This window comes from Oryx dammah, unplaced genomic scaffold (genome assembly GCF_014754425.2).
Source record: "Oryx dammah isolate SB20612 unplaced genomic scaffold, SCBI_Odam_1.1 HiC_scaffold_23, whole genome shotgun sequence".
NCBI classification, from domain to species: Eukaryota; Metazoa; Chordata; class Mammalia; order Artiodactyla; family Bovidae; genus Oryx; species Oryx dammah.
This window is the reverse complement of record NW_024070207.1, coordinates 117,593,094-117,607,173: the sequence shown is the minus strand read 5'-3', so window position 1 is coordinate 117,607,173 and position 14,080 is coordinate 117,593,094. Positions and strand designations below refer to the sequence as shown.

Sequence of the window (14,080 nt, the reverse complement as noted above, 5' to 3'; positions counted from 1 at the left end):
GTCCCCTTTTGCGTGGCAAACCAATAAAGCTATTCTTTTCTACTTTGCCCAAAACTCTGTCTCCAAGATTTAATTCAGTATTGGGGTACAAAGGCTGGATTCAGCTTCAGAACACCTGCCAGGACGTATTGGACCCCTACCCTAAAACAACTCATGATTCCTCAAGGGCAAATATTATCTGATTCACATCAGAGGCCAACACAATTCTTACCAGGAAACTTTTAACATCTTGGCTTTTTGTCTTTATAAGCCCTGACTCTTTCTCTTCCTTATAACACACTTTTGCTGCTGCTGCTGCTGCTGAGTCACTTCAGTCGTGTCCGACTCTGTGCGACCCCATAGACGGCAGCCCACCAGGCTCCCCTGTCCCTGGGATTCTCCAGGCAAGAACACTGGAGTGGGCTGACATTTCCTTCTCCAATGCATGAAAGTGAAAAGTGAAAGTGAAGTCGCTCAATCATGTCCGACTCTTAGCGACCCCATGGACTGCAGCCTACTAGGCTCCTCCGTCCATGGGATTTTCCAGGCAAGAGTACTGGACTGGGGTGCCATTGCCACACAATTTTAGGGTTACCCAAATCTGTGTCTCCCAAATTGGAATTTTATTTTTTGGCCACACCGCACAGCTTGTGGAATCTTAATTCCCCAACAAGGGATAGAATCTAGGCCCCCAGCAGTAGAAGTGTGGAGTCCTAACCACTGGCAGGGAATTCTCCTGAACTGCAATTCTTAAGATTCCAAAGAAATTCTTATTTGAAATCTCCTGAATTTTCTTTTAGTTGACACAAGTCTGTGTTGATATGTTTGAATGTAGATTCTGTTTTCAGATTCTCTTTCCATAGCTAACATAAATTCAAATGTTTAAAGTTACTATTTTCAATAAATAGAAAAGAAATGCTAAAAAGTATGCATATCCACATCCCTAAACATCAGATTGAGATCATTCTTCCTATATAGGTCTCAAAAGTAAAAAATATTCTAAATAAAAACTCTACAATGCCACAAGCTATCTTCTACATGAACTGGAGAGATCTGAAGGCAAATTCAAAGTCAAGGGTGTCAGCAGCATCCATGTGATTGAGACAGAGTCAGAATACAAATCAGCTACAGTTATTTTCCTGTTACGCATCATCTAGAAGGCAGGTGAAGCTACTGGAAAGAAAAGCAATGACAAACCTAAATAGAGTATTAAAAAACAGAGCCATTACTTTGCCTACAAAGGTCTGTTATAGTCAAAGATATGGTTTTTCCAGTAGTCATGTGCGGATGTGAGAGTTGGACCATAAAGAATGCTGATTGCCAAAGAACTGATGCCTTCAAACTGTGGTGCTGGAGAAGACTCTTGAGAGTTCCCTGGACAGCAAGGAGATCAAACCAGTCAATCCTAAAAGAAATCAACCCTGAATATTCATTGGAATGACTGATGCTGAAGTTGAAGCTTCCATACCTTGGCCACCTTATGTGAAGAGCCAACTCATTGGAAAAGACCCTGATGCTGGGAAAGATTGAAGACAGGAAGAGAAGGGGGTGACAGAGGATGAGATGGTTGTGTTAGGTAGGTAGAATAGGGAAACGGAGTCCAAAATGGCGGTGGCTAAAAAACAAGGAAGGTCAAAGGAAGGTCTGAGGACCAGAGTGAAGACTTCAGGTAGAACAAACAGCACTCCTGGCTAAGCCCAATTTGCATAGGGCAGGCCCAGGTGGAAGGAAACATATAAAAGGAGAAGCCAAAGCGCTCTCTCTCTCTCTTCCTCTCCCATGTGCATGCACTCTCTCTCTCTTTCCCTCTCTCTCTCTCCCTCTCCCACACGCTCCTCCACTCTCTTCCCTTCAAATCTTTGGGTTGGCATGCCCTCATGCTTTGAGGATGGATTCTCCTGCTATCTTCTAAATAAAATAGAGCTGTAACACTGATTTGCCTAAGAGCTGTAACACGGTTTGTCCAAGACCTGAGAGCTGTGACGCGCCAAGGGCTCTAATGTCTGTTGCTCCAAATCTTTGTTGTAACGAGACAAAGAACCGGGGAACATACACTCGTGTGACAGTTGGATGGCATCACCAATTCAATGGACATGAGTTTGAGCAAACTCCAGGAGATAGTGAAGAACAGGGAATCTTGGTGTGCTGCATTCCATGGGGGTCACAAACAGTCAGACAGGACTGAGCAACTCAACAACAAGTCAGACTTGCTATAGAACCTAAATATTCTGCAAAGTCCCAGAGCCTTCTATTTCACCCTGTGGATTAAGCAGAGGAATGACACAATGAAATAAATTTTACTCATTCTCTCCTGGGACTTCCAGACTCAGAGTCTACCTTCATTCTTAGTAAACCATTTCTCATTTGATGTGTATAAGAGACGCCTCTTCTTAGATATCCTGTATGCCAGTGTCTCTGTTGATTTAGTAAGCAACCATAAGACTAATCATGCACGCCAAAGGAAGGTCACAATGGCCCATGAAGGGGAGCAGAATTTGCTACCTCAAAATATGTCCCTTTGGCATAAAGATTATAGTGGGTTGATTCTTTTTAAGAAACAGCAGACAGAGGAGAAGCTCTAACAACCTAGTGGGAACTTTCCTGGCAGTCCCGTGATTAAGACTCTGTGCTCCCACTGCAGGGAACTAGGATCCCACATCCCACATGCCCTGAGGCAAAACCAAACCAAATAACATTAAAAATAAAAATAAAAACAGAGTTGAAGTTACCCTTTGTCAGAGACATTTGCATTTATAAAGGAAACCTCCATTTGTAAGGGCTGTCCTTGTAGCTCAGCTGGTAAAGAATCTGCCTGCAATGTGGGAGACCTGGATTCAATCCCTGGGTTGGGAAGATCCCCTGGAGAAGGGAAAGGCTACCCACTCCAGTATTCTGGCCTGGAGAATTCCGTGGACTGTACTCCATGGCGTCACAAAGAGTGGCACATGACTGAGAGACTTTCACTTTCCATTTGTAAAGGTGTCACTGTACCAGGATTTCCCTGCTGGCTCAGATGGTAAAATTGTCTGCCTACAATGCAGGAGACCCAGGTTCGATCCCTGGGTTGGGAAGATCCCCTGGAAAAGGAAATGGCAACCCACTCCAGTATTCTTGCCTGGAAAAATCCATGGACAGAGGAGCCTGGTAGGCTACAGTCCATGGGGTCGCAAAGAGTCAGACATGACTGAGCAACTTCACTTTCACTCCCTCACTGTACCAGGAAGAGAAAGATAACTCTAGATCTCTAGAAACTCTTAACAATGGAGAAGGCATGGACTTAAATCTGCATGACAACCTTACCCTTGTTTACTGTGCTTTTGCCTTGAAAACCTCCCATAAATAACAACATCTTCTTTACTCTTTAGCTGGAGATGGTATTTAAGATGGTGGCTTGGGCCATTATGGGGAGTTACTCAGGGTTTCCTGGGTACACTGGAGGTATCCGTATTACTAAGCTTCTGCTTGTTCCGCCCCCGCCCGCCCCACCGTCCCCGCCGTTAATCTGCCTTTTGTTACAGGGGTCTCAGCCAAAAACCTAGAAAGGTAGAGGGAAAATTATTTTTTCTCTCCCACATCCATGAAACAGATTTCAGCTGAAATATATCCTAAAGGAGGCTCCTGGTTTCCAAATTATTTACTTTTTTAGTGAGAAGGGGCAGAATGGCTATTACCCTCTGTAAGTCACTGTTATTTGCTCAAGTTTAAGAGATTCCTGAGGCTTCCTGGTGTTTGCTGCCTGGTAATTCTATTACCTTAGTCTTTTTCTTTAATAAGACTTCTCCCCATCCTCACAAATGCTGGCTCTTAAGGCTATTTTTCTCCAACAAACTGACTGTAGGCCATAAAGATGTTCAGTAGCAATTAGGTTTTATTGTTCTCATCTCACTTATGAGTATAGAAGCTATCAAAATGTAAAATGTAAATGTACATTTCCTCCAACTTCTCAATTCCTCTTCTAAGAATTTATCCTATAGAAGTGTGTATGTGTGGCTAAAAGGACATATGTACAGATACTAATTTGCAGCATGATTTAAAGCAGCAAATAATGGACAGAACCTAAATATTCATCAATATAAGACTGTTTAAGTAAAGAATGATGCATATATTAACAGCAAGGCAAGCATTTGGAAGATCCCTGTGCACTGAAGTGGAGTGATGAGTACAATGCAAGGGGAATGATGTCTTAGGTATGCCAGCATATGTATTTTTAAAGGAACATATATCCACATATGTAAGCAGGTAGGCGTTTGTATACACACACACACAATCTTTAGCAGAATAACAAAAGAAATGAATGAAGGTAGTCACCCCTGGGTAAGGGAACTGAGGTGAGGTAGGGGCATGTAAAAAGCAGTTTTATACCTTTTCTTTAGGGCTTTACTTTTTTATCCTGTGTATAAATATTTTAAAAATATACACACACACACAGTAAAGGATAGTCAAGGAATAAGCCTTGTCAAAGCTATCTAACAGTGGCACCTACTGGTAAAGTCAGTTCCTACCCCAAAGTATTCTCTAAGAGAAGAAATCCCAATGTTTGCCTGGCACAGCCATTTCAGCCATTAGTCAGGAAATATGTTTCTATTAAAGCCTTATAAGGAACTCTTCATTCGTATTAAGTCTTCTGAGCATAAGACTTAAAAGTACCATCTGGCTGGGAAGTTATGGTTCATTATAGTCTGAATTGCAAGCTATAAAAACGAGTGGAGAATATCTCTATATCCTTCCACAGAGTGATCGCCACTCCAGCAGAGAATGTTGAGTGAAAAAAAGCAAGGCAGAAAAAATATGCAGAGTCTGCTGTCATTTATCTAAGAAGAGTAGGGGCTTACAAATATATGTGTTTACTTGTATGTTTTTTAATGGAAAGATAACTCTTTAAAGAAAAAGAATTAATGGTTGCCATAAGGAAAGGAAGGGACTGTTCTAAGGGGAGAGGAAAAGAACTAGATTTCTCTATCATATGACATCCCTTATATGCGAAATCTATAAAGAAATGATACAAATGAACTTACTTACAAAATAGAAACAAACTCACAGACTTACAGAACGAACTTACAGTTATTGGTGGGAAAGTTAGGGGGAAAGGATAATTAGGGGGTTTGGGATGGACATGTCCACACTGCTATATTTAAAATGGATAACCAACAAGGGCCTACTGCATAGGACATGGAACTCTGCTCAATGTCATATGGCAGCCTGGATGGGAGGGGATTTGGGGGAGAATGGATACATGTATATGTATGGCTGAGTCCCTTTGCTGTTCACCTGAAACTATCACAACAGTGTTAATCGGCTATACCCCATACAAAATAAAAAGTTACAAAAAAAAAAAAAAAACAACTAGATTTCTCTACATCAGTGCTTCTCAAAGGAGACTATTTTGCCTGTGTCCCCAGGGAATGTTCTGCAATGTCTGGAGATATTTTTAGTGTCACAGTTGGGGGTTGGGAGGAAAATACAACAGATATATAGAGGGTAGAGGCCAGGGATGCTACTGAACATCCTACAATGAACAGGACAACTATCTGGCCCCAAATGTCAATAATACATCTAATAAGGAACTTATACCTAGAATATATTAAAAAACACTTCCAACTTAATAAGATGTCAAATAACACAATTTAAAGTAGGCAAAGGATCTGAATAGACAGTTCTCCAAACATGACATACAAGTGGTCAATAAGCATACGAAAAGATGTTTAACAACTTTAGACATCAAGGATATGTGAATCAAAGCCATAGTAAGCTACAACTTCACTCCCAGTAGAATGGCTATACAACTGACCCTATAACAACACAAGGCTTAGGGGTACTGACCCCTCAAGTAGTCAAAAAATCAAATATAACTTTACAGTTGGCCCTCCATATCCACAGTTCCACACCCACAAATTCAACCTACTGTCAAGAGTATAGTACTGTGGTATATATTTATTGAAAAAAAAACCACCAAAATTGAAAAAGACACATGTATCCTAATATTCATTGCAGCACTATTTATAATAGCTAGAACATGGAAGCAACCTAGATGTCCATCAACAGATATATGGATAAAGAAGTTGTAGTATATATACACAATGGAATATTACACAGCCATAAAAAGGAACACATTTGAGTCAGTTCTAATGAGGTAGATAAATCCACAGACTTCCCTGTAGCTCAAGCAGTAAAGAATCTGCCTGCGATGCAGGAGACCAGGGTTCGATCCCTGGGTTGGGAAGTTCTTCTGGAGAAGGGGATGGCAATACATTCCAGTATTCTTGCCTAGAGAATTCCATGGACAGAGAAGTCTGGTGGGCTACATTCCATGGGGTGGCAAAGAGTCGGACACGACTGACCAACTAACACACACACACAATGAGATGGATGAACTTAGAACCTACTATACAGAGTGAAGTGAGTCAGAAACAGAAAGATAAATACCATATTCTAACACATATATATGGAATCCAGAAAATGGTACTAAAGAATTTATTTACAGGGCAACAGTGGAGAAACAGACATGGAGAACAGACTTATGGACATGGGGAGGGGGAGGAGAGAGTGAGATGTACGGAAAGAGTAACAGGGAAACTTACATTACCATATGTAAAATAGACAGCCAACGGGAATTTGCTGTATGACTCAGGGAACTCAAACAGGGGCTCTGTATCAACCTAGAGGGGTGGGATGGGGAGGGAGATGGGAGGAAGTTTCAAAAGGGAGGGGATATATGTATACCTATGGCTGATTCATAGTGAGGTTTGACAGAAAACAGCAAAATTCTGTAAAGCAATTATCCTTCAATAAAAAATAAATTAATTAAAAGAGAGTTACAAAAAAAATTCCACGTATATGTGGACCTGTGTAGCTCAAATCCATGTTGTTCAAGAGTCAACTGTAATCATTTCCCAAGGAAAGAATATATGTGGCTCACAGTATGTTTGCAGTTAATATGTGCTGAGTAAATTAACACAGAAAGGGGGAAAAGTTTCCTCAAGAGTTTCTAATGCAAACTAAAGTATAAGAACCACTGTTTTCTCTAGAAAAATAAACTAAAGTTAAAAAAAAAAGTCAACTGTAATAAGAAAGATAATAACAAGTGTTGAGGATATGAAGAAATTGGAACCCTCATACACTGCTGGTGGGATGCTGCAACCACTTTAGAAAACAGTCTGACAGTTCCTCAAAAAATTAAACATACAGTAACTATATGACCCACAACTCCACTCCTAAGTATAGACCCAAGTGAAATGAAAAAATATGTCCACACAGAAACTTGTAAACAAATGTTCATAGCAGCATTATTCACAGTAGCCAAAAGGTGGAAACAACAAATGTCCATCAAAGTATGAACGGATAAATAAAATGTAATCTATCCATATAATTAAATATTATTTGGCAATGAAAAGAAGCAAAGTACTGATAGACACTACAACATAGACAGACCTTGACAACATTATGCTAAATGAAAGACGCCAGTCACAAAAGGCCACATACAGTATGATTCCACTTGCAGTGGATCAACACAGTCTGAGATGTACAGGTCCACTTAAACAAGCCTTTCTTTTCATAGTAAATACTACAGTACTACATGATCCATGGTTGGCTGAATCTGCAGATATGGAGGAACGCATATATGGAAAGGTGATTAGCAGTTATAGGCAGATACATGACTGCACGAAGAGTCACACCTAACCCCTGCATTATTCAAAGGTCGACTGTGTATGAAATGGCCAGAATAGGCAAATATATAGAGACAGAAAACAGATGAATGGCTGCCCATAGCTGGGAGCATAGGCGGCTTGGGGGTGTCAGCAAAGGGTGTGGGATTTCTTTTTAGAGTAATCAAAATGGTCCCAAATTGACTGTGGTGATGATTATAGAAATCTGTGAATGTGCTGAGTCATTGCATTATATACTTTCAATGGCTAAATTTTATGGTATGTGAATTACATCTCAATAAAACTTAATAAAAACGAATCACAATGATGAGGTGTATACTCTGATAGAGGTGGTGCGAGGCATAGAAGGCAGAGGTCAGGAAAGGCTTCCCAGGATGAATAGGAAGTCATCAGTAATCAGATTGGGTTTATTTTTGGAATTAAATTCTTCACTGGTTTTGAGATTCCAGGGGTAGAGAGGCTGTAGGGCAGGAGAGATCTCAGGTGTAGGGAATGTCATTCAGATTGTCCAACTCTAAAACTCCAAGTGTGGAGGGACAGGATGCCATGGGATGAGTTAGCAGGGCAGCAGGTGACAGAGCACAGTAGCCTTCGCTCCTGGCCAAATCCTTGGACTATTTTCTGGGAAAAGGAACTGATAAACGCTGAGGAACAGCAAAAGAACAGCCAAGGATGGGTCTAGAGACAGGACAGCCTGTGTGTTTACATCAGCTCTGATACATTGTTGTCAAAGTCAACTCAATCTTTTCCTGAAATGTTCAGCTTGAAAACTACTGCAGAGAAACCAAATGGACGATGGAGAATAAAGTGGTTTGATATAAACTAATAACAATAAGAGTAATAAGAAAAAGCAAAATCATATATAATTAAAATGTCCTGATGTCATAATGAAAAAATAATAATAATAGCCCCTTATGAGCATAGGCTAGAACCAGAAGCAAAATAATGACCCAACCCAAAAAGATAAACAATCCACTTACCACAGGAACACGGGCATTTGGCTCAAATTCTGTGGAATCAGCATCTGAAGATAAAAAAATGAGTTCAGTAACTCACCAGTAGCTGAAAAATTCTTTAAGTAATAAGAATGCTTTTCACTAAGAGGTTTTTAGAAAATCTCAGACTTACCTTTCAAGTTAAGGCAGTTTCGTGCAAACTCTATGACTGCCAGCTGCATCCCAAGGCAAACTCCTATTTTAAAAAGCACATATACAAAACAAATGAAACTATTTTGTACTGTGTCATATTTTCTGTTCATTTGCTATCATCTCCATCTAGAATGCAAGCTCTGAGAGAGTATGTTTGCGGCCGTAGCTTCTGCCCTCAGAACAGGCATGGCAGGGGCAGGGAAGAGGTTTGGACGACCCAAACTGAAGCAGGAATAAATAAATGTGAAGTTGGAAAAGGGCAGGAAATGAGAAGGCAAGGTCCAAAAGACAAACCTGCCTACCTCCATATGTATCTCTAGATCGAGGTGCACGTGTGGCCTGCAGGGCTGCCCCAGAGCACCCAACTCCTTCAGAGAATGTCTAACAACACCTCAATTCACAAGGGAGTCTCTGTGGGCTGAGTCTTCACACTCTCTCTTCTCTAGATAGTTTCATGGCCTTAAATGTGGGTTCTGTTTGCAGGCAGCCCCTGCCTGGCAGCAGGCTAGGATCCAAGGAGCGCCCACAGGCAGGCAAGGGAGTGGGAGGTCTGTGCCCAGCTGCTGAGCCCAGAACAGGCCGAACCTTCACTGCAAGGAAACAGCAGCAGCTGGGGGAGCTGGTACCTCCACTGCAGGCTGGAGCATAATGGAGAAGCCAAATGGAACTGAGCAGAGAGAGGAGAGAAAGGGACCTGCATAGGCCCAGGCCTGTTGCCACAGGCAACATCTCCACATTGCCCATCTCCACATTCACTGTGGCCCACCAATACTCTCCAATAAACAAATGACAAGCAGCATTCCAGATGCTTTTACAGATATATCCAAGATACACAGGGATTCAAAGGAGAGAGCAATCAATATACCAAGCATGCCAGAACAAAAGTCAATAAGCATGAAACAGCTGAGTGCTTTGGAGGAACTTCAGAAAGTCCCACAAAGCTAGGACATAGAGACAGTGTGTTAAAGAGAAAGCTAAAGAGCTACAAACTATTTCTGTACAGTGAAAATTATCTGAAGAATGCTAATCATGTTTAGACAGAAACTAAACAAGATTACTTCAAAAGAAAACAGTGAAAAAGAAAAAAAAAAAAAAAAGAAAAAAAAAAAACAACGGTGGCCCAGGTGAGCTTACATGGATAAAACAAAGCAAGGTACCAAGGTAAACTACTCCTAGCTTCTCTTTTGAAAATGGATCCCTAGTGGAGAGTGTCTAGGAAGTTAATCAAAGAACAGGCAAGTGGGGGAAATGAACCTGTTGATATTAAGTAAACGGTACCAAAGCCAGTCCACTCAGTTCATAAACCCAGCAGCCCATGCAAGCACAGCATGAAACACGGCCTCTCCCCACTCCCTCTTCCTTCTGGACCCCCAGTTGCAGAGCTGCCTTTTATCCCATCAATGTCCTACTACATCCAGTTTCATTGCTAAAGAAGACATGCTTTCCAATTTGAACAAAAGCATTGAAAACACCCAGCTCTAGTTCTTGACAGAGCTGTCTCTGTAATGTTAGATGATTTTTCTGTATTATCTTTTCTGGAAGGAGTATATACATTTCAATTTAAGCATTTTCTGATTAGAAATAACACTGTGGCATCCTATTGAGATGTTCTCTGCTTGAACTGGTAAAAGATGGAATCAGGTGGGAAGCGGAAAAGGTAAGGGCAGGTTTGAACACAGGTACTTCCTGGCATGCTGCAATTCATGCGGTCGCAAAGAGTCGGACACGACTGAGCGACTGAACTGAACTCTTCCCAGCCTCTTGCTATACAACCAGACCAGTGGTAAGTTCTTGTACGTTGACAAATTTTTTTGGTAAAGGGCCAGAGAGTAAAGAGTTTAGGCTGTGCATGCTGTAGGGTCTCAATCTCTGCCACTGTATTGGAAAAACAGCCACAGGCAATATGTAAACAAATCTGTGTGGCTGTATTCCAATAAAACTTTATTTACAAAAATGCTGTGAACCAGGTAAGGCTTGTAGAATATAGTTTCCAGACCCTGTAGCAAACTATTTGGCACCTGAATGTTGAAATTCGAAATCACACTTTTCTCATTAACAAACCCTATTATGTGTTATCCCAAATAGGTATCAAAAATCTTAAAAAAAAACTCATACTCAGGATTCACAAACGTCAGTTTTACCCAGAAAAGGAATCTTCCTTGACCGTGCCCAAGAAATAGCCTGGAGTTTTCCCAATGTTCCTCTGATTCCAAAGCCTCCTGGCACAAGAACACCACTGCAATCAACACAAGAGGAGGGGAAATTTGACATTATTTTTATTTGTGAAATTCTTGTTTTCAGATCATGCTTATTGATACCAAATTCAACACTTGGCACAACTGCTAGAGAATATGCTTGGAGTCTATTTTCAAAATTGATTACACAATTTCACATCCTGAACTTTCTTCTTGAAATCCTCCCAATGTTATAAAGCAGTTGTGAGTTTCTCACAACTGACCTTGATATATATTTTCTGATAGGTCTCTACAGCACATGAGCATAGTAACTAAGAGAGTCAATTCAGTTAAAAATGACACTGAAAGAATTATCTGAATAAAAATAGGTTAAGGTTCTTTTAAAAGTACTGTTATAAAAATGTTTTAAGACCTCTTACATAATCAGAAAGAGTTAAACTGGTGAAATAGACCTTTTGATTGCTAATCAAGTTGTGGCACAGGAAAATTTCCTGGCTAGGAGCCACTTTAGAGACTTTCTGGATAAACACTCTCATTTGAAAACATAACAGTTCAAGAGAAAACTGGAGGGTAATGTTACCCTCACAATACAATGCCACCCCCAAGTTATATTGATTACTTAGAAAATAAAAACTTAAATCAAAAGATGTGGAAAAGAAAAAACCAAGAGAGGAGGGAAGATTGTCATTCTTGCACTGTAACTGTATATGGAAAGTCTGTCTCTGCATCTTTCTGTAGCATCAACTCACTTTCCTGTCAATATGGTAAAAACTTCCTTCCTTTTCCTTCACTGAGCCAGAGTGATTCTAAAATCACTCTCTGTTCCTTCAGGCCTTGCAGTGGCTTCAAGTCTCTAAAGTGGCTCCTAGCCAGAAAATTTTGCTGTGCTACAACTTAGTAATTAGTGAGGCCTATTTCACCAGTTTACGGAGGAGCCTGGTGGGCTGCAGTCCATGGGGTCGCAAAGAGTCGGACACGACTGAGCGACTTCACTTTCACTTTTCATTTTCATGCATTGGAGAAGGAAATGGCAACCCACTCCAGTGTTCTTGCCTGGAGAATCCCAGGGACAAGGGAGCCTGGTGGGCTGCCATCTATGGCGTTGCACAGAGTCGGACACGACTGAAGTGACTTAGCAGCAGCAGCAGCATTTCACTAGTTTACTTTGAAACATGCCATGTTAGTGTTAGTGGCACGTGCAGTGGAGATGGTTTTATTCTGGGGAGGAGAAAGTGAGTTGATGCTATGGAAAAATACAGAGACAGACCTTACATATACAAAGTTACAATGCAAGAATGACAATCTTTCCTCCTCTTTTGGTTTTGTTTTTTTTTCCACATCTTTTGATTCAAGGTTTTATTTTTTTAAGTAATCAATATAACTCTTGGGGGTGGCATTGTTTTGTGCCATGAAGGGTAACATGACCTTCCAGTTTTCTCTTGAGCTCTCATGTTTTCAAATGAGAGTGTTTATCCAGAATAAAACCGTCTCCATTGCATGCGCTACTAATACTAACATGGCATGTTTCAAAGTAAATGCAACGTGAATGTAGCACAAGCACCCAGAATCACAAGTACTCCAAACTATCTTTCAAGTGTACAAAAATTAGTAATTGGGGTAAGTTGAATCATTATGGAAAAATCACAGTAGCATTCTCCTAACTGCTGTGGACAGTCCTTGGTACTTACTCAGCTTTGCAGAGCTTCTGCCAAGCTTCATGGAATTTCACAGGGTCTTCAGTTTCAGTAGTCTGCTCCAGATCAATGGAATCTATATACTAAAAACATCCAACAAATGTAAAAATTTCAGAAAAATAAAAACTGGAAAATACTAGAACCATCTAACACACAATTATTCAGTAACTACTTATGCAAACACTGTACAGGTCACTTAGCATAGAAGTCTTGTGGCTCTTACAATCTTTTAGAAAGATTACAAAACCAGATAAATAGGCACCCACAGCACAGGGAGATAAGAGTTACTATGGGCAAAGAAGAGAACACTGCAGAAGAAAGCAGGACCCACACCAGAGCTAGAGGTGAGCTGGAGAGAAGCAGGGAAGGAACACCTTCATGGAAGCTTTTGGGGGAGGAGATGTCCAAGAAGCTAAGCCCTGGAGCAGATGCAAGCTGAGCGTGTGTTTGTGTGTATGTGTGTCTGTGTGTGTGTAGTTGGGAGGCAGGTGGGAAGGTATGCAGGGTGGAGGGGTAAAGAGGGGTGGTGGTAAAAGAACAGCTTGTATGAAACTGCAGACAAAAGACAGAAGTGGTGACCACTCTGGTGACGCCCAGAGAAGTTCCATGCAGCGACAGAACACTTGAAGCGACTGAAAGGTCTGAAGGAACAGAGAGTGAGTTTAGAAACATTCAGTGAAGGAAATGGACGGAAGACTGAAAACCAGCTGGGAAACTGCTGCCAAAGTCAGGCAAGATAAACATAGCACAGGCCCATGATTCAAACAAGACTTAGGAGAGGCCACTGTCAATGAATTCTATTACAAGAAAAACAGTTATGACAATTCCTGTGTACATAACAGCCCCTATATACCTGTTATTTTCGTATTTCTGTTATACAAATTACTATCTGAATATATCTTAAGATACAAAATTTTACTTTATAAAATTTGTATTATAACAGATTTTCTATTATTGCTTTCTCTTTTCTATGAGGGCCTGGGGGAGCTGAATGAATAGGAAGAATAGGAAGGGAACAATTCCTTTGAAAGTCAAAAACTAAAAGTGTTTAGAGAAAGAAGCTACAAAGAGATGAGAGAAAATCAGATAGGTCGTAAACTGGAAATTACTCAATTTCTTGAACAAGTAAGTGTATCTTTTGGTTCATTATATAAAGGTTTTACCATTTACATCAAGATAATAAGGCCTTCCTAAATTGTGACATACCTAGAGAGAATATCATTAAATATACACATTTATATATAGAGAGAAAAGTCTGGAAAGATATGCATCAAACGGAACGACAGGTGCAGCAAGAGAAGGATTTCTGGGAGGAAGAATCTTCTGCTTTCTGGATTTTGCATTATGCTTTGCTTAAATTTTATACGCTGAGCATATACTACTTCTGTATCTAACAAAGA

General features: G+C 40.6%; 1 protein-coding gene across 1 annotated transcript in view; it reads right to left on the bottom strand.

The window, feature by feature from the left end:
- CTPS2 (CTP synthase 2) overlaps positions 1-14,080 on the bottom strand; it is a 104,530-nt gene that overhangs the window by 63,416 nt on the left and 27,034 nt on the right. The window contains exons 9-12 of the mRNA XM_040266559.1: positions 12,675-12,763; positions 10,933-11,027; positions 8,772-8,834; positions 8,624-8,667 (exon numbers count right to left, since the gene is read on the bottom strand). Coding sequence (XP_040122493.1) covers positions 8,624-8,667; positions 8,772-8,834; positions 10,933-11,027; positions 12,675-12,763 — 291 coding nt within the window. The remainder of the gene's footprint in view (positions 1-8,623; positions 8,668-8,771; positions 8,835-10,932; positions 11,028-12,674; positions 12,764-14,080) is intronic.